The sequence below is a fragment of the Camelus dromedarius genome, chromosome 17 (assembly GCF_036321535.1).
Source record: "Camelus dromedarius isolate mCamDro1 chromosome 17, mCamDro1.pat, whole genome shotgun sequence".
Classification (NCBI taxonomy): Eukaryota; Metazoa; Chordata; class Mammalia; order Artiodactyla; family Camelidae; genus Camelus; species Camelus dromedarius.
Window position 1 is genome coordinate 33152030 of NC_087452.1, and position 24450 is coordinate 33176479.

General features: G+C 46.2%; 2 protein-coding genes across 6 annotated transcripts; one reads left to right on the plus strand and one right to left on the minus strand.

Annotated features, from left to right (window-relative positions):
• Positions 1 to 87: 87 nt before the first annotated feature.
• Positions 88 to 24450, plus strand: IFRD2 (interferon related developmental regulator 2). Of its 4 annotated transcripts, XR_004142439.2 has the most exons (15): positions 88 to 282; positions 9521 to 9640; positions 9727 to 9811; positions 9897 to 10039; positions 10124 to 10281; positions 10439 to 10489; positions 10574 to 10752; positions 10834 to 10939; positions 11278 to 11412; positions 11499 to 11627; positions 11714 to 11809; positions 11933 to 12014; positions 13134 to 13354; positions 14645 to 14699; positions 23875 to 24450. XR_004142439.2 is itself a non-coding variant. In XM_031470393.2 (12 exons), exons 1-12 carry the CDS (start codon positions 228 to 230, stop codon positions 12011 to 12013), a joined length of 1338 nt encoding a protein of 445 aa, XP_031326253.1. In that variant the 5' UTR covers positions 88 to 227; the 3' UTR covers positions 12014 to 12425. The 4 variants fall into 4 exon arrangements, 3 of the variants coding, with proteins under 3 accessions (XP_031326253.1, XP_031326255.1, XP_031326254.1); XM_031470393.2 differs by lacking the exons at positions 13134 to 13354; positions 14645 to 14699; positions 23875 to 24450 and having other exon boundaries at positions 11933 to 12425; XM_031470395.2 differs by lacking the exons at positions 13134 to 13354; positions 14645 to 14699; positions 23875 to 24450 and having other exon boundaries at positions 10694 to 10752; positions 11933 to 12425.
• LSMEM2 (leucine rich single-pass membrane protein 2) lies at positions 12088 to 15899 on the minus strand. Of its 2 annotated transcripts, XM_064496526.1 has the most exons (4): positions 15552 to 15899; positions 13472 to 13582; positions 13186 to 13371; positions 12088 to 13064 (listed from the first exon to the last, which is right to left on the minus strand). In XM_064496526.1, exons 1-4 carry the CDS (start codon positions 15571 to 15573, stop codon positions 12931 to 12933), a joined length of 453 nt encoding a protein of 150 aa, XP_064352596.1. In that variant the 5' UTR covers positions 15574 to 15899; the 3' UTR covers positions 12088 to 12930. The 2 variants fall into 2 exon arrangements, with proteins under 2 accessions (XP_064352596.1, XP_064352595.1); XM_064496525.1 differs by having other exon boundaries at positions 13472 to 15899.

A 24450-nucleotide genomic window follows, 5' to 3' on the forward strand; every position in this document is an offset into this window, starting at 1 on the left:
GAGTCTAGCAGCCAGGAACTCGTCTTCCCGGCCACCCGTTCAGTAGGGCGGGGCGCTTCAACCTGTTTGGCAGGGCGGGGCGCCTCGCGAAGATGGTGGCGCGCGCGGCGTGTGGCTCCCGTCGTCTGCCGAAGTCTCAATTCAGCACACTGGCCGGCGACTCGCTGGTCTGGAGCCCCCGCCCGCCAGGTGCCTGACCCCGCGCCCATCGACGCCGGATTCCCGACATGCCCCGCGCCCGAAAGGGCAGTGCACCCCGCAGAGGCCAGCGCCGCGGAGGAGGTAAGTGGGGGACGCGGCGCAAGTGAGGAACGGCGAGTGGGGGTCCTGATTGGGTTCCCGTCTGTGTCCCCGAGGGTCCTGGGGTGAGGACTCCTGCCTCATCCAGTCTGGTGCGGCGCCCCGCAACTCCCCTGTGGCCCGCACGTGCGCCAGGAATCAGCGGCCACGTGTGTGCTCAGCTTGAGCGCGTTGCCTGTCTGCCTGGAGCCCTAGCTCCCGGCCCTAATCCGGTGTGCACCTCCCGGCCTTAGTTGCTTCATCGTTCCGCCACACCGGTCGTCTACTGTGGTGGACGTACCGGCCAGGCAGAGCAGGAACCCAGCCCTTTCTCCAAGCCCTGATCTTTCCTGGACTAGACTAGGAAGTTGGCCGGAGGGTGGCTTTTCCCGGAGCACCAAGAGAGGGAGTGATGGGGAAGCTGCAAAATTTGGGTCTTGGCTGCTTGTCTCTGGAAGGTAGATGAGTGCCCTGGAGCCTGAGGTAACCCTGAGAGTCGCTTATCAGGTCGACCAGGAGGAGCATGTTGTGGTACAGTAAAGATACATGTTTGCTTTGCAGGGATGGGGTGCCTATTAGACACACCTCAGACACGGTCACCACTTTAATGGGGCTTGTGAGGGTGTTACCGAACCAAATTTGGGTCTGTCCGCGTGCAGTAAAGCCAATCTACTGACACTGGGTTGTAGTATAGGAAAAAGCAGCGTTTATTGTAAGGTGCTACAGGGAGAACACATGGCTCGTGCTCAGAAACCCAGAACTCCCCAAAAAGTTTCAGTGAAACATTTTTAAAGGCAAGATGAGGGAGAGCATGCCAGGATATGTAAAAAACTGCACAGTTATCTGATTGCTTGATGGTGAGGTAACAGGGTGGTTGTCACGGGGATTTCACTTTATCAGTCCTCAGGTGCCAGTAGGTCTGGAGGCTATGGTGCTCATGATCATCAATTAGTTAACTTCGTCCATTTGGTGGTGGTTTTAGCACCTTAAAACAATTGAGGCAATGTTCATCAAATACCATTATCTAGGTACTTAAGAGAGAAGCTACAGCAGAGAATATGGGGGAGGGGCCTGTCCCAGGAAGGCCTCATAGGGTCCTGCTCCGTTACAAGGGGACATTGAAGAGGGTGGCAACGCTCCAGAAGGACTAGTGCTGGGGGACAAGTTCACTGAGTGGTGACAGCCCCAGATAGGAACCAAGGAAGCCTCAAGAGAGGGGTTCTTGGGTGAGTCCTGAGAAGGTTAAGAGGAGAGCGCCATATAGAGGCCACAAGCTGGGCAAGGGCCTGACATCTGGAGGGGCCATGGCACAGTGGACCAGATGAGGGAAAGTTGGGTCTCTGGTTTGTAGGGTAGTGAGAGAGGAGGTGAGCAGAGGCCAGTGTGTGTGTGCGCGCTGGACTTTGTCTGGCAGGCACAGGGAGTATGTACATAGTTCCTGGAAGTAGGGCCAGCCTGGTGACCAGAACATGTATGGAGCTCCACTACAGTAGCTGCCCTTGCCAAAGTCAGTCCCTGACCCTGGGCAGAACCCACTCACATAAGTGGTCCAGCTCTGCTGACCCTGAAATTGCCCTGTGTTCACCTGTTTTCAGGGGCTCATGCAGTCAGGGGCCACTCAGCTCTCTGCACTTCCCAGGGTCAGAAGGAGCCTGTGTGTCCATCCACCTGGGGCTGAAGGCCTGGGATGGACCAGGGGGTGCTCAGAAGCCAGTATGCTTGAAGCCTAGGGCACCCACCTGCATCCACTAGGAGCTGGGCCTTTGCCGCCAGGGCTGGTGGGTGACCTGGTGAGCTTGTTGGTCCACAGAAGAGCCATTAGTAGTCACTTGTTTAGTCATTACCTTCACTTGCCTTGCCCCAAAGAGGTCTTCTTTGCAGATGGAGAAATTGAGGCTTTGAAGACTAGGAACCTGACCTGTTTACACTCCTGTTAGGATGTGTAGCTGGGATTTGAACCCTGAGTCTGTTTGACTGTTTTAAGTCCCCGACCCTTGCCCTGGCCATTTTGGGGCATCCAAAGGCTCCTCCAGGATCTGCCTGGATATGCCCCCACCCTAGGCTGGGCTGCTGGCCTAAGTGGGGCCTATGCAGCCCCCTCTCCCTTGGCCCAGTATCCTAGGTATCCTTAAAGCAGTCCGGTCAAGATGGCAGAGTAATAGGACATAGGTCATATGGCAGCTATGCTACCTTAAAAAGTTGCATGTGAATTAATTTTAATTCACATGAAACTTTTCAAACCTTGAGGCTTCCTTATCTGATGATTTTCCATGTGTGGTATTTGAAAACCAGGAGCAACCAGAGTCCTAGCTAAGTGATTTTAATTTCTGGGAGCAGCAAGTACTGCTTTTGGTGGAATATTCATCCCTTAAATCCACCCTCCTGTTAAAAATCATTTCCACACTGTGTGTTCATAGTTCTGTATGGCATGTTCCATTTCATTTCATCGTTGACTTCTTGTGCCAGTGTTCAGTGACTGATTTCTTTGTAGCCGAGAACTTGATTATCAGCATCCTCTTTTATAGCTTCTTAAGTCTCTTAAAGAATAAAGTTGATTCATATGGACCTGCTAAAATAGTATTTTCTGGATGTAAGGTAAGGTGAGTATTTAAGATGAATGAAACTTTCGTGTTGGAGTCGGTTGAAGTGAGAAATTAACTCTTTAAATACTGCTTCTTTAAGAAGGCATTTTATGAAAAATTTTGTGTGTCTTTTGTTTTTAGCTTACTGTATTTTTTTCTAGTTTGTTGATAGAGAAAACCAGTATATAGTATTCCTCTTGCTGTCTTCCAGTGGTAGTTTAAACACAGATTTATTCCCCCTCAGGTGATCGGTTTGCTGTGTTAGATTTTTGTTTTCTTTTAAAATAACTCTTATTGAAGTATAAAATATATATAAAGTATACATAATGTGAACATTTTTACACATGTACACACCTAACCCAGATAAAACCACCACCTAGATAACAAATTAGAACATTTATATAATTTCACTTCTAAAAAATAGACTTTATTTTTTAGTACAGTGTTAGGTTCGTAGCAAAATTGAATGGGAAGTACAGATTTCCCATATACCCGTTGCTCCCACCCATACATATCAGCATTCCACAGCAGAGGTACATTTGTTAACAGTTGGTGAGCCTACATTGACATGTCATTACTACCCAAAGTCTGTAGTTTATGCTAGGGTTCACTCTTTGTGTTGTATGTTACGAGTTTTGCCAAATGTATAATGGCTCCACCATTATAGTATCATACAGAATAGTTTCGCTGTTCAAAAAATTCTCTGTGCTTCTATTCATCCCTTCCTCTTCCCCAACCCCTAGCAATCACGAATCTTTACTGTTGCCATAGTTTTGCCTTTGCTAGATTGTCATGTAGTTAGAATCATACAGTATGTAGCCTTTTAGATTGGCTACTTTTACTAAGTAATACACATTTAAGGTCTTTTCCTGTCTTTACAGGGCTTGATAGCTCATTTCTTTTTACTGCTCAATAATATTACATTGTCTGCATATACCACAGTTTGTTTATCCATTCACTTATTGAAGGACATCTTGGTTACTTCCAAGTGTTGACAATTATCAATAAAGCTACTATAAATCTCCATGTAATATAATTTTTAAAAATTAAAAAAAATTTTGTACGATTTATGTTTATTTATTTTGGGGGGCATAATTAGGTTTATTTATTTATTTTTTAATGGAGGTACTGGAGATTGAACCCAGAACCTTCTGCATGCTGAGCAAGTGGTCTGCCACTGAGCTGTACCCTCCACCCCCTTAATATAATTTGTTTTTTATACAAAATGTATCTTGATGCTAGTGTTTTTCTAGAATGAAAGCTCACTCTTTTTAAAGAAGAGTAATACGGCATTTAATATTTGTCATGAATTCAGACAGATGTTTAGATTCAGAAACTGTTATAAAGTGGGCCAGATAAAGCTTTTCCTTTTTCTGCTTTAGCTTTGATCTGATTAACTTCTCTGTGCTTTAGTTTCCTCATCTTTTAAATGTAGACAACTTTTCCTTTCCTCCCTCTAAGCTTTGCACCCTGGCATGATACCTGGGAAATTGGGCTTTAAGTAGGTAATTATTTTACATGGGAAAGTGTAAGCTGTGCTGTGAATAAGCCTTATTGCTGTATTGGGGTCCTTACTGAAATACTGGCCCTGTGGGCTGCTGAATGTCTACATCTTAGCGTTCTTTGTAAAACTTCTTGATGGTAAATATCCTTATCAAGAATCTGATGGTGGTGTGGGAAGGGATAACTTGGGAGTTTGAGATTTGGAGATACTAATATATATAAAATACATAAACAAGTTCATACTATATAGCACAGGGAACTATATTCAGTATCTTGTAATTTATGATGAAAAAGAATCTGAAAACTACATGTATGTTTGTGTATGACTGAAGCATTATGCTGTACACCAGAAATTGACAACACACTGTAAACTCACTGTACTTCAATGGAAATATATACATATAAAAAAAGAATATGAAAAGGAATATATATATACACATATATATGTATAACTGAATCATGCTGTATGCCACAATTAACACAGCATTGTAAACTGACTATACTTGAATCAAATAAAAAATATAAACAATGCAAAAAAAATCTGAGGGTGGATAAGAAAAGTCTTATATCATGAGTTACTTTTGGGTAAATGCACTTAGAGGTAAAAAAAAAAAAATCAAAAACACTTTCCTTTAAAGATTTTATTTTTTCAAGTATAAGACTATAGTTAAGGTCATACCCATTGAACATAGCAGGTTACTTTTTATTTTAATTCCAGTGTGATCAATTGATTAACTGAAGTACAGTCAGTTACAATGTGTCAGTTTCTTGTGTAGAGCACAATATCCAAGTCATGCATATACATACATACATTCACCTTCATATTCTATTTCATTAAATGTTATTATGACATACTAAATATAGTACCCTGTGCTGTAAACAAGAAACTTCCTTTGTTTTTTTTAATCTATTTTTATGTATAGTGGCTAACATTTGCAAATCTAAAACTCCCAAATTTATCCCTTCCCATCCCCTTTGCCTGGTAACCATAAGATTGTTTACAGTGTCTGCGAGTCTGTTTCTATTTTGTAGTTTAGTTCAATAGTGTCCTCTTTTATTCTTCTTTTAGATTCCACCTATGAGTGATGGCACACGGTGATTTCCTTCCCCTTTTCTCCTGTTTCACTTAGAATGACCATCCCTAGGTCCATTCACATTGCTGCAAATGGCATTATTTCACTCCTTTTAATGGCTGAGTAGTATTCCATGGTATAAATATACCATAGCTTTTTATGGAGTCACCTGTCGAGGCACATTTCAGTTGCTGTCCTGTCTGGCCTATTGTATACAGTGCTGCTGTGAACATTGGGGTGCATGTATCTTTTGGAATTAGAGTTCCCTCTGGATGTACCCCTCAGATATATATGCCCATGCGTCAGACTACTGGATGATGTGTTAAGTCTGTTTTTTTGTTTTTGTTTTTGTTTTTTTTTTTGAGGAGTCTTCATACTCGTTTCCTTAACAGCTGCAGCAAACTACGTTCTCATCAACAGTGTAGGTGGGAGGGTTCCCTTTTCTGCACACCCCCTCCAGCATATGTCATTTGTAGACTTTCAAATGATGGCCATTCTGACTGGTGTGAGTTTTGATTTGCATTTGTGGGGTTTTGATTTGCATTTCTCTAATAGTGATGTGAAACATCTTTTCATGTGCTTGTTGGCCATCTGTATGTCTTCTTTGGAGAGATGTCTATTTAGGTCTTTTGCACATTTTTTGATAGGGTTGCTTTTTTTTTTTTTCCAAGGTGTATGAGCTGTTTGTGTATTTCTGAAATTGGTTCCTTGTCAGTCGCATCATTTGCAAAGATTTTCTCCCATTGTGTAGGTTTTCTGTTCGTTTTGTTGATGGAATCGTTAGCTGTGGAAAAGCTTTGCAGTTTCATTAGATCCCATATGTTTATTTTTGCTTTTATTTCGATTACCGCGGGAGCTGTTCCCAAAAATATGTTGCTTGAGGGGGTTATCGCTCAAGTGTTAGGGGCATGCTTAGCATGCATGAGGTTCTGGGTTCAATCCCCAGTACCTCCATTAAAAATAAGTAAATAGGCAAGTAAATAAATAAGTAAATAAATAAATAAATAAATAATCTTAATGATCTCTGCCGCCCCACCAAAACAAAGAAACCAAATATATATATATTTCTGTGATTTATGTCCCAGAGTGCTCTGCCTGTGTTTTCCTTTCGATACTTTTTCAAGTATCTGGTCTTACATTCAAGTCTTTAGTCCATTTTGAGTTTCTTTTTTGTAGAATGTTCTGATTTCAGGCTGTCACAGGTAGTTGTTCAGTTTTCCCAGCACCGCTTAATCACCCTGCCCCTTTTCCTGGGAGGGGGGCTCGGGCTCTCGGCCCCCTCGTGGGCCCCTCTGTGTCGTGGGCTCCATGACTGGACCAGGTTCCTGGGCCCTTGGCGGGGCCCAGCCAGGCCCAGGTCCTCCTCGGCTCCTCGCCCCTCCGCCTCTCCAGGTACTTCACCCGGGCCTCTGGTCTCCCATCTGCTCCCCTGCGCACCTCCAGCGGCCTCGTCCGTGGTTCCTGCTCATTCTGTCCACTTTCGCTTCCTGTAGCTGAGGCCAGTCCTAAATATTTAGGAGTTTTTTATGTCTTTCTGTTTTGATGCTTTCCTCATTATGAACATTTCCTTCTTATTTCTAGTAATACTTACTGCTATGTGAATACTTCTCAATGCCCACCGTGTAAATTCTCATGTGGGAATTTCCTCTGAGGAGTCATCGAGGTGCAGGCAGAAGCTGGGCTTCTGCTTGAACTGGGGTGCGTGTGTCCTTGGATCAGGAAGTGACATTTTCTGCAGTTTCTTCTCTACCTTAGAAGTCACTGAAACCCAAGTAAACATACTGGTTTCCAGATGAACATATTGTATTACTTTTAAAATTAGTTTCTGAATATTTCATTTTCTCCTCCACGTTAAGTTTATGCCAATTAATTTGAGGAACATATTTTACAACCACCACAAGGGAGAGTATTATTAATCCTGAAAGTAACATTCTGGTAAGAAAGAGTATGACATAGATTTATTTGAATTAGTTGTTTATCTCCATTGTTTCTTTTAACTAAAAATACATTTTAACTGAAGATACATTTTAAGTGGACAAAGTTATGATCACCGAAATATTTTTAAAAATCGTATTTTGGGCTTTTATTTTTATTGAAGTATAGCTGATTTACAGTGTATTAATTTCTGGTATATAGCATGGTGATTCATTCATCCATATATACACCCATATTTTTTCCTTATAGGTTATTACAAGGTATTGAATATCCTGTACTATATCATAGAACCTTGTTGTTTATCTGTTTTATACATAATAGTTAGAAGTTTGGGAGCATCAAATACAAATTTACCCCTCCCCAGTTATCTTTTTTATATTTTTCTCATTATACACATCCATGAATATTCTCTTAAATAATTTTGATAGAAATTTAAAGGCCATTCTAAAATCTATTTTATTTCATTGTACTTTAAATAGTTTATATTTTCACAACTTTTATTATTCTTTAAAATCTTATGTTTTATTTCATCAAGTTGACTTGTAACTAACTATGGCTTCCACAGAATAGAATCACATCCTGAGTTGATCTCCCAATGTCTTCATTCACACAACATGCACGTCTGGAAAAGCTGGTGTCCCAGAATGTCATTTGTCCTCAGAGTAGGTTGTCAGAATAGTCTTTTTGGTCGGCTAACTCTCCCATGTTAAAAGACTCCACCCTGACCTGGTCAGGTCCAGCTTGCGTGACACCACCATCCCATCCCATTGTGGGAGGAGGTCACCCTCCTGTCCCCTGAAGCCTGCCATCCCTCCCCACAGTGTTCTTAGCCGCAGGGAGAGCAGCCGGGTGAGTCCCTCACTTCACTTCTGGGGAAGCTCTTTTTCTCATTTTCTCCTTCAAAACCTTTTTTTTTTTTCCCTTTCCTTCTAGTTGCGTATTCTCTGTCATCTTTCTCAGGCATTGTCTTCCTTGCTCTTTTTCTCAACATTTCCTAATAACCCATGTCTGTTTTTATTCTCTCATACTTTTTTTTGTCCTACTAAGTCTCTGTATTTTCCTCTTTTTTCAAAGGCCCTTTACTCTCAAAACGTTAGAAAGCATTCCACCTCTGTTCTCTGACCTGTGTATTCTCACTGTCCTAGTCTTTCTGAGGGGCGATTCCATTGTGTACATACATACCTCAGCTTATATCCAGTACATATATATCCAGTCATCTGTCGATGGACATTAGGTCCTTTCCGTGTCTTGGCTATTTAAATAGTGCTGCTGTGAACGTTGGGGTGTGTCTTTTTGAATTATATTTTTCTCTGGATATATGCCCAGGAGTGGGATTGCTGGATCATAAGGTAAGTCTATTCTGCCGATATTTTAAATGGGTTCTTTGTTTGCCTTTTAACTGAAGTAGAGTTGATTTAAAATGTTGTATTAGTTTGTGGTGTACAGCATGGATAGACTGGGAGGGCATGATGCTGAGGGAAATAAGTTAGACAGAGAAAGACAAATACTGTAAGATACTACTTACATGTGGAATCTAAAAAATATAACAAACTAGTGAACGTAACAGAAAAGAAACAGACTCACAGATGTAGAGAAGGAACTAGGGTTACCAGTGAGGAGGGGGCATAGGGGCAAGATAGAGGTAGAGGATTTAGAAGTACAAACTATCAGGTATAAAATAAGCTACAAGGACGTATTATTGTAAAACATGGGGGAATATAGCCAATATTTGATACTAAGTATAAATATAGTATAACCTTTTAAAATGGTGAATCACTAAATTGTGTATCTGTTATATAATACTGTATATCAACTATACTTCAATTTTAAAAACATGATATTATCAAGTAAATATATAAATAACCTCTTAAGAAAAAAAAAGCAGGCTCTAGTCTCAGGGAGGCACTGCTCACCAAGCCTGCCAGGTCATCCTCATTTGGCCCTGATGCCTGACTCTCCCCAGAAGTAGACTTTGCTCCCTTTCTCCTGTTTCCTGGCTCACGGTGCCCAGCATCAGCCTCTGTGCCTCCCACTTCAGCCTTGGGAGGGGCAGCATTCTGTCTTGTGGGGTCATGAGCCTGGGTGAGGTAACCCCAGCCATCACTCATTAATGAAGGCAGGCCAAGTGTCCCGTTCCACCCTCCACAGGTGCCCGGAGCAATACCCAGGCTGAGTCAGGCTCCAGCGAGGATGAGGCAGCCAGTGAGGCCCGCAGCAACACCAGTGAATGCCCCAGCCTCGTTAGCACCGCAGCAGAGGAAAGCCTTGGTGAGACTGGGTGGGCGTTTGGTCGGGACTCCGTGGGGGCTCGGCGGGCTAGGGCAGGAAGCAGGGATGACCAGCTGGCCTTGCAGGGGGGGATGCCGTGGATGAGCAGGGTCAGCAGGAAGACCTTGAGGAGAAGTTGAAGGAGTATGTGGACTGCCTCACAGACAAGAGGTACCCCTGACTGCCAACCAGCCCCTTCCCCCATGTCCCTGCTCAGCCTATGCCAAATGTGACCTGGGTAGGGTTGGCCCACGAGACCTCCTTTATCCGTCAGTTTCAAGACCCGGCAGAGTGCTCTTGAGAGCCTGCGCCTGGCCCTGGCGGCCCACCTACTCCCCGACTTCGTGCTGGAGCGCCGCCTCACACTGGCCGATGCCTTGGAAAAGTGCCTCAAGAAAGGTTGGGCCTGGGGGTGCACAGGGGGCCTGAACTGGCTGGGTGCTGACCCCTGCTGCATGGACTGACTGGAAGGCATCCCTGCAGGGAAGGATGAGGAACAGGCCTTGGCTGCTGCCGTACTAGGCCTGCTGTGTGTGCAGCTGGGCCCTGGACCCAAGGGTGAGGAGTTATTCCACAGCCTGCAACCCCTGCTGGTCTCTGTGCTCAGTGATGGCACAGCTAGTCCTGCTGCCCGGCTCCACGTGAGTGTTCCATGCCCTGTGACATACTTCCTTTGCCTAATCCCTAAGCAGAGAGGTGGGTCCCACCGGCCTCCAAGTTCCCCTCCTCTGAAGGTGAGCCCCGTGGCTGGGAACTCAGGCTCACCCTCTGACCACGGCCTGGCTCTCCTCCCAACAGTGTGCTTCTGCTCTTGGCTTGGGCTGCTACGTAGCTGCTGGCGATATACAGGTAAGTAGCCTGCAGGTACAGGCAGCAGAGCACCAAGACCCTAGCTTGGCCCTGAGCCACTCCCCTGCCTCCCTGTGCCTCTAGGACTTGGTCTCTTGCCTCACCTGCTTGGAAGGTGTTTTCAGCCGTTTCTGTGGTGTGGGTGGCCCCACAGCCCCTGTGGTCCCTGTCAGCCTGCATGGCCTGCTCTGTGCTGCCCTGCAGGCCTGGGCATTGCTCCTCACCATCTGCCCCAGCACCCACATCCGCCACATCCTGGACAGGTAGGGGTGACTGCCCACTGGGAGTGGGAGGGGAAGGGTAAAGAGACTTCCAACCCACACCTCAGCCTGCCCCTTCCCTAGGCAGCTGCCTCGGCTGCCCCAGCTCTTGTCCAGTGAAAGCGTGAACCTGCGGATCGCTGCTGGCGAGACCATCGCACTGCTCTTTGAACTCACCCGGGACCTAGAGGTGCGAGAGATGCGACGGGGTGTCAGGGTGGGGAGGGTGCCTGCTGTGACACCACCTGCCCATCTCAGGCTGGGTGCAGGGGATGCCACAGAAAACAAGGTCATTATGCAGGGCAAGTAGCCCTGACACAGACTCAGATGCCAGGTGCTGAGATGGCGCCCCTGAGCAGGGGTGTCCAGCCCAGGCAGGGGCCAAGAAGGGATTCAGGGGGGCCAGGCAGACAAGAAAATGACTTCCTCAGTGAAAGGAGGGTCTGAACCATCCCCTTCCCCCCACCATGTGGAGAGCCAGTAGGGCTCAGGCTTCTGCTCACACAGCCTCCATCGCTCCCACTGCAGGACTTTATTTACCAGGACATGGAAGCCCTCTGCAGTGCGCTGCGCACTCTGGCCACTGACAGCAACAAGTACCGAGCCAAGGCTGACCGCCGGCGTCAGCGCTCTACCTTCCGTGCAGTGCTGCGCTTTGTTGAGGTGCGTGTGAGGACCAGCGCGTCCTAGCGAGTGTATCCCCGGGCCCAGCCGCCAAGGCCAGTCCCATGGGCCCCTCTATCCTGCAGGGCGGCGAGTGTGAGGAGGAGACAGTCCGCTTTGGGCTCGAGGTGCTCTATGTGGACAGCTGGGCTCGGCGCCGGATCTACGCCGCCTTCAAGGATGTGCTGGGTTCCGGCCTGCACCATCACCTCCAGGTGGGGAGGTGGACAGGGATAGGGCACCCAGCTCGGCTGCTTCAGACTGCTCTGAGCTCACTGCCCTCACTGTTCTTTGCCCTCAGAACAATGAGCTACTCCGTGACATCTTTGGCCTGGGTCCTGTGCTGGTGCTGGATGCCACTGCCCTGAAGGCCTGCAAGATTTCACGTTTTGAGAAGGTCTGTACCCTTGGGCACCTTTGTCTTACCTCGGTTCCCGCCGCCTGGGGTTCTGCAGCGGGTGGAGAAGCCCTGGGCCGCCTCCTTCCTCTTCAACTCACTGGATCCTTGCCCCCACTCCAGCACCTGTACAACGCTGCTGCCTTCAAAGCTCGGACCAAGGCGCGCAGCCGTGTGCGGGACAAGCGGGCAGACATCCTGTGAGGTGGGACCAGCTCAAGAGGAGATTGTCCACATCCTTGCCCATATTTTTAACAGAAGACAGTGCAACCCCTGGATCTTGCCAGGAATTGTCGCTTTATTTTTTTAATGACAAAACCAAAAAACAGACATGGGGGTGGGTGGCTGGAGGCCAGGTTGCTTGGGATCCTGGCACTTTGCCCCTGCACTCTGCCCTGTGGCCTCTTCCTGCCCTGTCTCAGGGCTGTGGGGCAGGAAGAAAAGGGCTGTTTATTACTTTCTCAGGCCTTGCTGCCCTGGGATGAGCCACTTCCTGGGGGTGGGGGTGGTATTTGGACAGATGCCACTACAACAGGTGGGGAGGAATGGATTTATGTGCTAATTTTTAAAAGATTATTAGATATAATTAATTAAACAGAATGCTCAGCCTTCTGTGGCCCTGGCTTCTGGGTATTTCTGCCTGTACTCACTCCCTCCCTCTCCACCATCACAGGCTTGGGACCAACCGGGCCTCCCCGTCTCACCTTTGCCCTCCAAGATAGTCTCTTCCCAGGTGGCCAGCCTGTCTTTTGAGAGCTGAGGCTGGACCCCCACTGGGAGGCCTGGCAAAGTTTAGGTGATGGGGGTAGGCAGCTATTTCTAGGCTTCTGAACCTGTTATCTGGGGGAGGCCAGAGGGTGCTGACAGGCCACAAGAGGAGCCAGGAGGCTGGTGTCGCTTCCTCTGACCTTGGGCCACCCAAAGTAGGGCCTTGGCACCAGAAGTCTTGACTGGGCCTAGGCTGAGAAGCCGAGGCAGGCAGCTGTAGGGTCAGACCGGGCTCTTGTACAAAAACCTCACCAAGGAAGTAGTGTAAAGCAGCAGTGGGAGAGGAGAAACCTACGAACAGCCACTTTATTCCCCCCTGCACGTACCCCCAGGCCCCAGGCCCAAGTGGCATCTCAGCTGGGTGCTCGAGCCTCACTGGAGTTGAGCCTTCGCAGCTGGCTGAGGCTGGCTAGCCGGAGTTTGAGTAGCGTCTCCTCCTGTGTACGGAGTGTGTGCGCCAGCACACGTAGGGATTCACTCTGCAGCACTGTAGGACAGGTGGGAACGGGGGTGATTATCAGACCACGTGCTAACCCACGACTCCCCACCCACCCAGCCCTTCACTGCCTCAACCTCTTGGTCCCGCTGGCTTCCTGCACCCTCCCTACCACTAAGGTAGACAGCCAGGACGGCGAGTGCCAGGCAGGTGAGCACCAGCAGCGCGAGCAGCAGCAGAAAGGCCCCTCGGCTGTGCACAGAGCTGCAGCTGGTCTGCGTGCACAGTGATGGCGGCAGGATGCCCAGCAGCTCATCCCATGGCTGCGCCTCCTCGGCCAGGTAGGGGCACAGTGAACCTGCAGGACAAATGGGGCATCAGGAGGAAGAGGGCGGTAGGCACATCTGCTTTCCTCCCTTCTCCCATCCACTGGTCCCACCCGCCCCGGCCCCCCTCACCTCCACTGTGTAGGTCACTGATAGAGTCCACCTGGTGCAGGCACACCTCCTGCACGTGGTTGCGGGCCAGTGGTGCCCTGCTCCTTGGGCTGACTGTCGGTGCCACGGTGTCTGCAGGGGCAGCGCAGGGCTGATTCAGCCAGCAGGTCATCTCCTCCCTTCTAGATGGCCTCCAGCAGCAGCAGGGGCTCAGAAAAGGTGGGGACAGGACAAAGGGGCATTTGGCTCCTAATCCCCTAAAACCAACTCAGGAAAGACCTTAGATTTGGAGCCAAGACGACCCCAGAGCCCCATAGGCCTGTTTCACCCACAGTAGCAGGAGGTGCAGTTGACTTGCTCAGGTTTGTTCCCTTCCAAACACCTCAAGGACTTTCAGGCATTCCTCTCTGCCTGTTCATTTCTAGAGAACAGTTTATCTGCCTTAGAGAACTAAACCCACAGCACATGAAACTCATTCCTGCCTCTTCTACTATCAGTTTTCCCTGCAGACCCTGTGCCTGGGGCCCTCTCATCCTCAGCAGAAGCAGCCCCACCTTTAATATACTCAGCATGATTTCTGCTGCCTGGGCATTTTGGTGGTTTCCAGTTCCCTTCTGAAATTAATAACCCCTATAAAAGGACATGCATCATTGAGTTTGACCGTTTTTCCCCCAATAGTTATTTAGGACAGGTTCCCAGAAGTGGAATTACTAGATCAAAGAGCAGGGACTTTTAAGCTATCAAATTGTCCACCAGAATGGCTGTCCACAGCCCCCAAGAAAGTACAACATCGCCGTCAGGCATCTCCACTGGGGGAAAAAAAAGTATATACATAAGCGTACACATAGATATTTGCTAAGTTTTAGGGAGATAAGGCCTTTTTGACCAATTTTTGTTAGGTGCCTTTGCTTGGGGAGCCCGACAAGTATGTACGTGGCTTCCTAGGACAGCCTCTGCCCATTTAATCATTGGGGGTCTTTGTACTTCTCTTATGATTTTAATCGCTTATTTCTTGGACCCACTGAAGGATTTTGTAGTTTCTAAAATTTTTTTCTTCTGATTTTTTTTTTAAATCCCAGCCCCTTATAATCTCCAGATACCTAGCTGGACGCTAGATGACAAAGTAGGGGGCACTGAGGGGACACCTCCTGATGGGGCAAGGGTGACTGGACTTTCTGGGTCTATCACTTTCAGAACAGTACCTCAACCTTCAGGATTTGCCTGACGCTGGCCCTTGACATGCTCAAAAGTAAGTAAAAACAGATGCTGTCGTTCTGTTTGGGTGCTGGTGGGTTGAGGGTTGTATTAAATTCCCCATTTGCACGTGGCTGTGCTTTTCCCACGCTGTAAATTGAGCTTGGATTCTGTCTGTTACCAGGAAAAACATAGTAAACCATTGTTAAGACACCCCTACCTCCGGGGCCAGGCCCCTCCCACCCAGAGTCATGTGTTGAAAATGTAATGAGTGGGAATTGACTAGCTGAGCCAAGCTGAACCTTGGAACAGCTGGTCCTGCATCCTGGCCAGCACTGTACCTGAGGCTTCCTAGGTCCCTGCCCTGGCCCCTCTGTGTCTCTGTACTTTTTGCATGCAGTGGGGGCAAATAGGAAAATGGCCACCGAAGACTTAACAGTCGGGCCAGACCTAGGGATCCCAACCTTTAGGGAGTTGGGGCCACTCAGGCCCAAGTTGGAGGCCAGAAGCCTATCCACTCCCAGTCCCTGGACAGTGTGCCCAAGTGCTTTCCAAAACCACTGCCTACCCACAATCCCAGTGTCTTCCCTGAAGGAAGAACTGAACTGGTCAGCCTGCCTGACTGACACCCACTTGGGCACAGCCTGTAGTTCACTCCCCTCCAACTGGGAAGCTCCCCCCAGCCCCTCCCTGCTGTCCCCAGCAATAGGAACAGGCCTGAGGTGAGGAGGTGTTCCAGGCATGGTAGGCCCTTCCTCCACACACAGGAAACAGGTCCCTTTACTTGAGATGGGACACGGGAACTAATGACTAGTCAGTCAAGGAAGTGAAGTCAGTGGGGCAGGGGCCAGGTTTCTCCATGATCCACAGAATTGGGGCCTTACCCTCCCTCACAGGCATTACCTACCTTCTTGGGTCTCCTTGGGCATGGCGAGTGGTGGGCAAGCAGGGGGCCGATGACAGAGCCCAGTTGCAGGACTGGGTGGAGGCAGCAGTGGCTCCTCTGAGAGCCTGGGGAAGGCCTGGCCACCTCCCAGCCTGGGCTGAAAATAGGCCTGAGCTCAGCCCACTGTGCTATATTTAGAGGGGCCAACTCTCAGCCATGAGAAGGGGCGGAGTGACCCACATGGACCCACCTAGACCTGGTGATGGGGCCCAGGGTCTTTCCCAGGGAGCCCTGCCACTCATATATGCAGGGACTTGGTGTCTGCATCCAGACCAGCCTTAGGCTCACCTCTAGCAACGTTCCACAGGGCAGCCAAGACAAAGGAGGCCTGTGCGTCTCCACTCCTCCACCCCCGGAGACCCCTACCCACAGCTGGGTCATCTCTCCTCCAAGCAGATGTGGGACGGGCACCCACCACTGTGTGATCTGCTGGCATCAGGTGTGACAGACAACTAGAGTCCAGTGCCACGAAGGCTCTGAGAGCCCCAAAATGGGGGAAAAAGACACTCCCAATGCATGCAGGCACCCAGGCTGGTCGATGGAGGAACACAGGTTGAAGGCTGGTACTTCTGTTACTAAGCTTACAACTTTTGCCCCCTTTCAGACCTCAGTTTTCTCATCTGTAGAATAGGAAAAGCAGTGGTTCCTCCAGGCACACCGCATGAGACTGGAAATACAACCATGTACAGGTCACATGAGGATGCATGGCACCACTCACCCTTGAGAGGGGAGTGGTCCAGCTTCGGGCCCACTCTGCTGTTGGACCCCTTTGCCCCTTTCCCCCCAGTAGAACAAAACAAGACAGTAGGCTCTACCTCTTAAACATCCTAAATCCACCCCTCCACCGTATCACACTGGCCTCCTTGATACTCCTCAAATTCGGCAAGCTTGTTCCTACCTGGAATGCTCTGCCCTAGAGGTTCCCATGGCTGCCTCCTTGTCATTTAGCTCAAATGTCACCCCCTCAGTGAGGCCGCCCGCTCACATTCTTTTCCACGTTACCCAATTTTATGTTGTTCATTGCATTTAGCCCAGAAATTGTATTATCCAGCATACACAGTTGACACTTGAATAAACAGAGGTTAGGGATCCCTGACCCTCTGCAGCAGAAAAGCCAGATAAAACTTTACAGTTCACCCACCTGTTTTGGCCACAGTTCCTCATCTGTGAATTCAACAAACCCGGGATCCTGCAGTACTGTAGTACTAGTTACTGGAAAAAATCCACATGTAAGTGGACCCCGTACAGTTCAAACTGGGGTTGTTCAAGGGTCAACTGTACTTTGCACATCAGTAGCCCTAAAGGTCCTACAGAATCCACTCAGTCACATGGAAACTACCTTAACCCTCACCACAGTACAGCATCCTTAAAAAAATTAAAAACTGAGGCTCTAAGACTTCAAAGAAGGTGTCTCACTAGCAAGATCTAGTGAGACAGGCTGGGACCTGGGACCCTTTGCTGCAGTGCTTACACCTGGACAAATGTCTCCTGGAGCAACAGTCAAAGAAATTATAAGGGACTAAAAGTTACTGCACACATGGTTGGAGCAAATTATGAATTAGATACAAAAGACCAAAAACCCAGCTGCTACTTCTGAAGTGTCTGGAACAAAAGCAGGGTGCTATTCATGATCCCTGCACACAGCACCACCAGCGGGGTGGGCAGACCCCCTATGACACCTCTCTGGCCCATGCATCTGCCATTACCCTCATCCTACTGAAGGGACCAGCTCACCCCTCCTCAGGGAGCAAGTAAGGGCATCTTACTTGTTTCTGCTCCTTCCTGCTAGAGCATGAGTCCCAATAAAGCTTTGCCTGAATTTATCGCGAGGCCTCATTTCAATTTCTATTGATTAAAGAGCCCAAGAACCCGGGTCAGCAACTTACCGTGTGGCAACTCCACTGGGACTCCTATGGGGTCTTTTGTCCCCTCCCCAGGAGCACCTCCAGGACCACTGAACACAGCTTCCCCCGGGGTGACAAGCAGCTGGCTGCCTGACCCTCTTGTTTCAGCATCACCACGTTTGCTTCCTGGCCCCTGAGGGCCTCAGGACCCCCAGTCAGGCAACACCTTTCCCCTCCCCACTCTCCCTTCCCTCTTTGTCCTTTTCCCTCTCCTGATACCACTCTACTTTCTCTGTTCTCTCCTCTGTCCTCCCGCATTTCACTGTCCTATCCTCCTGAGAGAGTAGCCGTCGGGAACTACAGCATTACTCCTCTCAGTCTGCGAGACCAGGCTCCCTCTGGCCGGCAACAGCTCACCCTGGATGAGGGGGGGAAAAAGCTTGCTTCATACCGTGCAGACCTCAGTCTCAAGATCTCTAAGAGTGATGGAGATTCAGCTCTTACATTGTATAGTGACTAAAAGATCATCACAATATTCTTACCTTCACTGTCCTGCCACTAAAAAAAGTCCTGTCAGAATGGGCTGAAGTGGCAGATTTCTATATAAACCTGTCGGTTTAAGTCCCACAGATGGATGTATGAGTGGGTACAAACCTCACCCGTGGGTTAGAATTCCACAGATATACAAATGGCTGGTTCCCAGCAAAAGTCACCCAGGCAAGCAGCAGGCAGGGTGCTCCATCACTGGCCCTTACTGACAGCGTGCAGGCTGGTGCCTCAAGAGACACCCACAGGGGTGAGGTGAAACAGCAATCTCTTTCTCCTTTTTTCAGTCTTTTCTGTCCCTCCTCCCTTTACCTTGCTTCTCAAACCTACACCCCTGTCCCTGTCCCTGTCATACTGGAGACTCGTCGTCTCTGTCACTAACTCTGGGGAGGGAGCTCTGTGATCCCCTTTGTCATTACATTAAGTCTCAACTCCATTCAACCCCTGGGATCTCTAGTTGTCTGCCCCAAATTTATATGTGAACATGAAAAACAGCCAAGGAATCCCTAAGGCCCCTCCTCTGGGTTGCATTCTGAACAACTAGGGATAATTTACATGGTTTAAAAAGGAATAAGCTGCTTTTCTTTTGCAACGCGGCCTGGCCCCAGTATACCGTGGGTAACCAGGAGAAGTTGTGACATAATGAATACCTTCATTTTAACACTGTTTTAGAACTGGACCTATTTTGTAAACAGCCACCAAAATGGGGAGAACTCCCATATATAAGTACAGGCCTTTATAAAACTTTATGAAGACTCCAGTCTTAATAACTGAAAACTTCCCTAACTTGGGAAACAGTCACTCAAGTCCAGGAAGTGCAGTTCCACACAGGATCAACCCACAGAGGAAAACACCAAGGCACGCAGTAATCAAATTGACAAACATTAAGAATGAGAAAATATTAAAATCAGCAAGAGAAAAACAACAAATAACGTACAAGGGAACTCCCATAAGGTTATCAGGTGATTTTTCAGCAGAAACTACAGGCCAGAAGGGAGTGGCACGATATATTTAGAGTGATGCAAGGGAAAAAACTTACAACCAGTAATACTCTATCCAGCAAGGCTCTCGTTCAGATTTGATGGAGAAAGCAAAAGCACAGATAAGCAAAAGCTAAAAGAACTTAGTACCACCAAACCAGCTTTACAACAAATGTTAAAAGAACTACTCTAGTCATCAAACCACAAGAAAAATATTAAAAAAAGAAGAGGAAAAAAAAGGCCTACAAAATATTGCTTTGGCAATGCAGGGTCTTTTCAGGTTCCAAATAAATTTTGGAATAGTTTGTTCTAGTTCTATGACAAATGTCATATTACGACAGTGGTTGCACTGGATCTGTAGATTGCTTTGGGTAGTAATGGCCATACTGATACTGTTGATTCTTCCAATCCGAGAGCACAAAATATCTTTCCATTTCTTTCTATCATCTTCAGGTTCCTTCATCAATGTTTTACACTTTTCAGAATATAGGTAACACCTTTAGTTAAGTTTACTTCTAGGTATTTTGTTGTTTTTGATGCAAGGAAAATGTTTACGCCAGTTATAAAATTCTGGTTTTTGAAGTGCAACAACAAAAAAAATTGTGAATGAGCAACTGCAAATGGCAAAGTATCATTTTTATGTGAGTTGTATTCCACTGAGTGTATATGCTACATCTTTTTTACCCATTCATCTGCTGATGTGCACTTGGCATGCTTCCACGGCTTGGATATCATAAATAATATTGCTCTTATGACTGGGACATTGTGCTGTACACCAGAAACTGATGCATTCTAGTTGGCTGTACTTCAATTAAAAATTGATAATACTGCTATTCTTAATAGCAGGGTGTAGGTATCCTTTTGAATTAATGTTTTTGTTTTTCTCCAGTGTTATGCCCAGGAAGAGATGTGCTGAACCATATCATGGTTCATTCTTCTTTGGTTTTTGAGAAGCCTCTATATTGCTTTCTATTGTGGCTGCACGGAATGTACATTCACACCAACAGTATACAAGTGTTCTCTTTTCTCCGCATCTTTGTGAACATCCCTAATTTGTGTTCTTTTTGATGCTGGCCGTTCTGATAAGTGTGAGATGCTATATCATTGTGGTTTTGATTTCCATTACCCTGATATTGGTGATGTTGAGCAGCTTTTCACATTCCTGTGGGCCACCTGCATTTCCTCTTTTGGAAAAATGTGTGTTCAGTTCTGCCCATATTTCAGATGGGTTGTTTGTTTTCTTTTTAAATGAAACACAGTTAAAATGTTACGTTAGTTTCTACTGTAGAGCATGGATGGACGTAGAGGGCATTGTCTAAAGTGAAATAAGCCTGACAGAGAAAGACATACTGTCATATGTCACTTAAATATGGAATATACAGAAAATACAACAAACTAGTAAATATAACAAAAAAGAAACACGTATAAATGTGGAGAAGGAACTGGTGGTTTCAGAGGGGGAGAGGCAAGACATGGAGGATGAAGAGGAACAAACTATCAGGTGCAAAATGAGCTACAAGGATGTACTGCACAACACGGGAAATATAGCCGCTATTTTCTACTACTGGTGAGTGGAGTTTATCCTTTAAAAATAGTGAATCCCTATCGTGTATACCTGTAACAAACAATATTGTACATCAGCTATACTTGCATGTAAAAAATCAGGACATTCTAAAATGAATACATACATTAATGTTTGTAAAAGAGAAAAAAAAAGTAGAAAACATTGTCCTTTGTGCATGGCTGTGGTCAGATGCTATAGAAAGCACTTTGGCAGTTCCTCCAAAAGTTAAACACTGAAAAAACATTGACTAAGGAAATTAAGGATGACCAAGAAATGGAAAGCTATCCCACGTTCTTGGATTGGAAGAATTAACATTATTAAAATGGCCATATGACCCCAAAGCTATCTACAGATTTCATGCGACCCCTCTCAAATTACCCAGGCCATTTTCCACAGAACCAGAACAACTAATCCTAAAATTTACATGGAATCACAAAAGACCCAGAATTGCCAAAGCAAAACTGAAGAAAAAGAATGAAGCTGGGAGGAATAACCCTCCTAGGCTTCAGACAATACTACAGATCCCCACTAATCAAAACAGCATGGTACTGGTACAAGAACAGACACATGGATCAGTGGAACAGAACAGTGAGCCCAGAAATAAACCCACACACTTTTGGTCAATTAATCTTTGACACAGGAGGCAAGGACATATACTGGACTAAAGACAGTCCCTTCAGCAAATGGGTTTGAGAAAACTGGACAGCTGCATGTAAATGCATGAAGTTACAATACTCCCTCACACCATACCCAAAAATAAACTCAAAATGGCTTAAAGACTGACACCTAACACAAGACACTATAAACCTCTTAGAAGAAAATGTAAGCAAAACATTCTCTGACACAAATCTCAGCAATGTTCTCCTATGGCAGTCTACCCAGGCAGTAGAAAGAAAAGTAAAAATAAATGGGACCTAATTACTTACAAGCTTTCGCACAGCAAAGGAAACCATAAGCAAAGCAAAAAGAAAACCTAGGGAATGAGAGAAAATATTTGCAAAAGATGAGACTGACAAGTGCCTAACATCCAGAATACAGAAACAGCTTGTACAACGTTATCCTAAAAAAAGCAAACCAACAACCAATTCCAAGGCCGAGGACCTAACAATCAATTCGCCAAAGGAGACACACAAATGGCCAACAGGCACATGAAAAAAGCTCAATATCACTGTCAGAGAAAGCCACATCAGAACCAATCTGAATGGCCATCATTCAAAAGTCCACAAACGACAAATGCTGGAGAGGGTGTGGGGAAAAGGGAACCCTCCTACACTGCTCGGGGGAATGCAGCTTGGTGCAGCCCTTATGGAAAACAGTACAGAGATTCTTCAAAACACTACAAATAGCCTTACCGGATGATCCACCATTTGCGCTCCTGGGCATATATCCAGAGGGAAGTCTAATTCGAAAAGATACATGCACCCCCAACGCTCACAGCAGCACTATTTACAATAGCCGAGACGTGTAAACAACCGAAATGTCCGACAGATGACTAGATAAAGAAGCGGCGGCATATTTCTACAGTGGAATACAACTCAGCCGTAAAAAAGCACAAAATAACGCCATTTGCAGCAGCATGGATGGACCTGGGGGCTGTCATTCTAAGCAAAGTAAGCCAGAAAGGGAAAGAAAAGTACCACATGATATCACTTATACATGGAATCTAAAACAAGACACAAATGAACTTTACAAAGCAGAAACAGACTCACAAACACAGAAAACAAACTTATGGTTACCAGGGGGTAACAGGGTGGGAAGGGAAAAATTGGGAGTTTGAGACTTGCAGATACTAACTAATATGCATAAAGTAGATTAACAATAAGTGCATAATATAGAGCACAGGGAACCATACTCAGTATCTTGTAGTAACTTACAGTGGAAAGGAATGTGAAAATGAGGGTATGTATGTTCATGTGTGACTGAAGCAGTATGCTGTATGCCAGAAATTGACACAGCATGGTCAACTGACTATACTTCAATACAAATATATATATAAATGCTAAAAAAAATTGAATGAACCTATGATCCAGCAGTTCCACTCCTGGGTATATGTCCAAAAGAAGTAAACACAAGGATTCAAACAGATACCTGCACCCCCACAGTTCCACAGCAGCATTACTGACACTAGACAAAAGGTGGAAGCAGTCCAGGTGTCCATCAACGGATGAGTGGACAAAATATGGTGTATGCGCACAATGGAATATGATTTGGCCATAAAAAAGAATGAACTTCTGACCCACGCTACAACATGCATGAACCTCCAAAACATTATGCCAGGTGAAATCGGGCAGATAAAAAAGGACAGATACCGTAAGATTCCACTTCCATGATGGCATGGTTAACATGAGGTATCCAGGAAGAGGTATTCATGCAGAAAGGAAGTAGAATCAAAGTTACCAGGGCCAGGGGGACGGGGGTAGATTACTGCTCAATGAGTACAGAGTTTCTCTTTTGCATGTTGGAAAACTTCTGGAAATAAATATTGGTGATAGCTGTACATCACTGTGAATGTACTTCATGCCACTGAACCATACACTTCCAATGTTTAAAAGGTTAACTTCCATATTATGGACATTTTACCAAATAAAAAAATGCAAGTATGAAAAATTTTTTAAATAAAATAAGCCCCAAGTATGTACTGTACAACATGGGGAATATAGCCAACATTTTATAACTATAAATGGAGTATAACCTTTAATAATTGTGAATCACTATGTTGTATACCTCTAATATGTATTACTGTACATTAACTATACTTCAATTTAAAAAATATTATAAAATACATATATAAATAAATTTACGAAAACGCAAAAAAAAAAAGAGGGATTTTTATTCTAACAGGACCACTCCAGCTCACCACCGAACCTGGAAAGCACTAGGAATGATCTTATCTGGGCAGGGCTGGCCACAGGACTGGCAGCTCCAAGGGGGAGATTTACATACCATGAAGCAACACAGAAATCTCACCAGACAGCTTGGTTATAGGATAAAGCAGACAGGTCAAGCCTTAACGGGACTTAAGACCTCTCTTTTTTCTTTGGCTAACATAGTTTTGGATGATCGTCTAGCTCTTGATTTCCTTCTGGCAGAATATTGCATAATTTGTGAGATAACTAATTACTTCCTGCTACACCTGAAGCAATGCAACAGGACAGATAAAGTTAATATTAAATATACCCTCAAGAGGAATGGCTTCACAATTTTGGCAGAAGCGATATCACCTCCACTGTCTGGTCAACAGTTAGGGAAGCCCTCCCAGAATAACCTGGTTCCTTCCTTTTCTGTGCCCTTTAGTTGCTATTACTGTTCTTCTCCTTTTTGGCCCTTATCTGTTTAAACTTTTGGTTAAGTTTGTGTCTTCCAGGCTCCAACAGCTGCAAGTAACTCTCACAATGGTGTTGCCAGAGCCGCTCCAGGTCCTTGCTCACAACCCTCCAACCCTACTTTTAGCAGCAGTGTCCTTGCTCAACACCTGCCAACACCCCCTTCCTTTAGCAGCAGTGAACATCATCTTTAAATTAAAGGATCCAGTGACAAGAAAGGAAGCTACACACACACCCCTGCCCCCAGATGGAACCAGCTGGGACCAAGATGTCAATGAATCTGACCTCCAAAAGACTGAGTCTCATTACATGATTTCACTATATATTTGCATATTAAATGACACACCTACTGGCAGCCAAGACTGGATATTAAGGACCAAAAAAGGACAAAACGGGGTTGCACTGCACTTGCTGGAAAAAGCCCTGCCCCTTCCCCAGGAAACTTAGTTCATACGCCTCCCCATCATTAGCCTCAGTCCTCCATTTGTCTTTACTCTTTAAATTAAATCACTCTGCCAGGTGGGTGAGAAGTTGATCTGTGAACTTAGTTTCCTCTTCTCCATTCTTTAGCCATTGAATAAAGCTTGTGATGTGCTGATCTCA

What these genes read in the sequence shown, in the direction of transcription:
- IFRD2 (XM_031470393.2), top strand. Translation starts at nt 228, where the DNA reads ATGCCCCGCGCCCGAAAGGGCAGTGCACCCCGCAGAGGCCAGCGCCGC. An exon ending in GACTGCCTCACAGACAAGAG is followed by an intron (nt 9,812 to 9,896) that starts GTACCCCTGACT and finishes TTGGCCCACGAG; the next exon opens with ACCTCCTTTATCCGTCAGTT. An exon ending in AGATTTCACGTTTTGAGAAG is followed by an intron (nt 11,810 to 11,932) that starts GTCTGTACCCTT and finishes CCCCCACTCCAG; the next exon opens with CACCTGTACAACGCTGCTGC.
- LSMEM2 (XM_064496525.1), bottom strand. Translation starts at nt 13,622, where the DNA reads ATGACCTGCTGGCTGAATCAGCCCTGCGCTGCCCCTGCAGACACCGTG. An exon ending in CAGTGACCTACACAGTGGAG is followed by an intron (nt 13,372 to 13,471) that starts GTGAGGGGGGCC and finishes TTTGTCCTGCAG; the next exon opens with GTTCACTGTGCCCCTACCTG. An exon ending in CCTGGCTGTCTACCTTAGTG is followed by an intron (nt 13,065 to 13,185) that starts GTAGGGAGGGTG and finishes CCTGTCCTACAG; the next exon opens with TGCTGCAGAGTGAATCCCTA.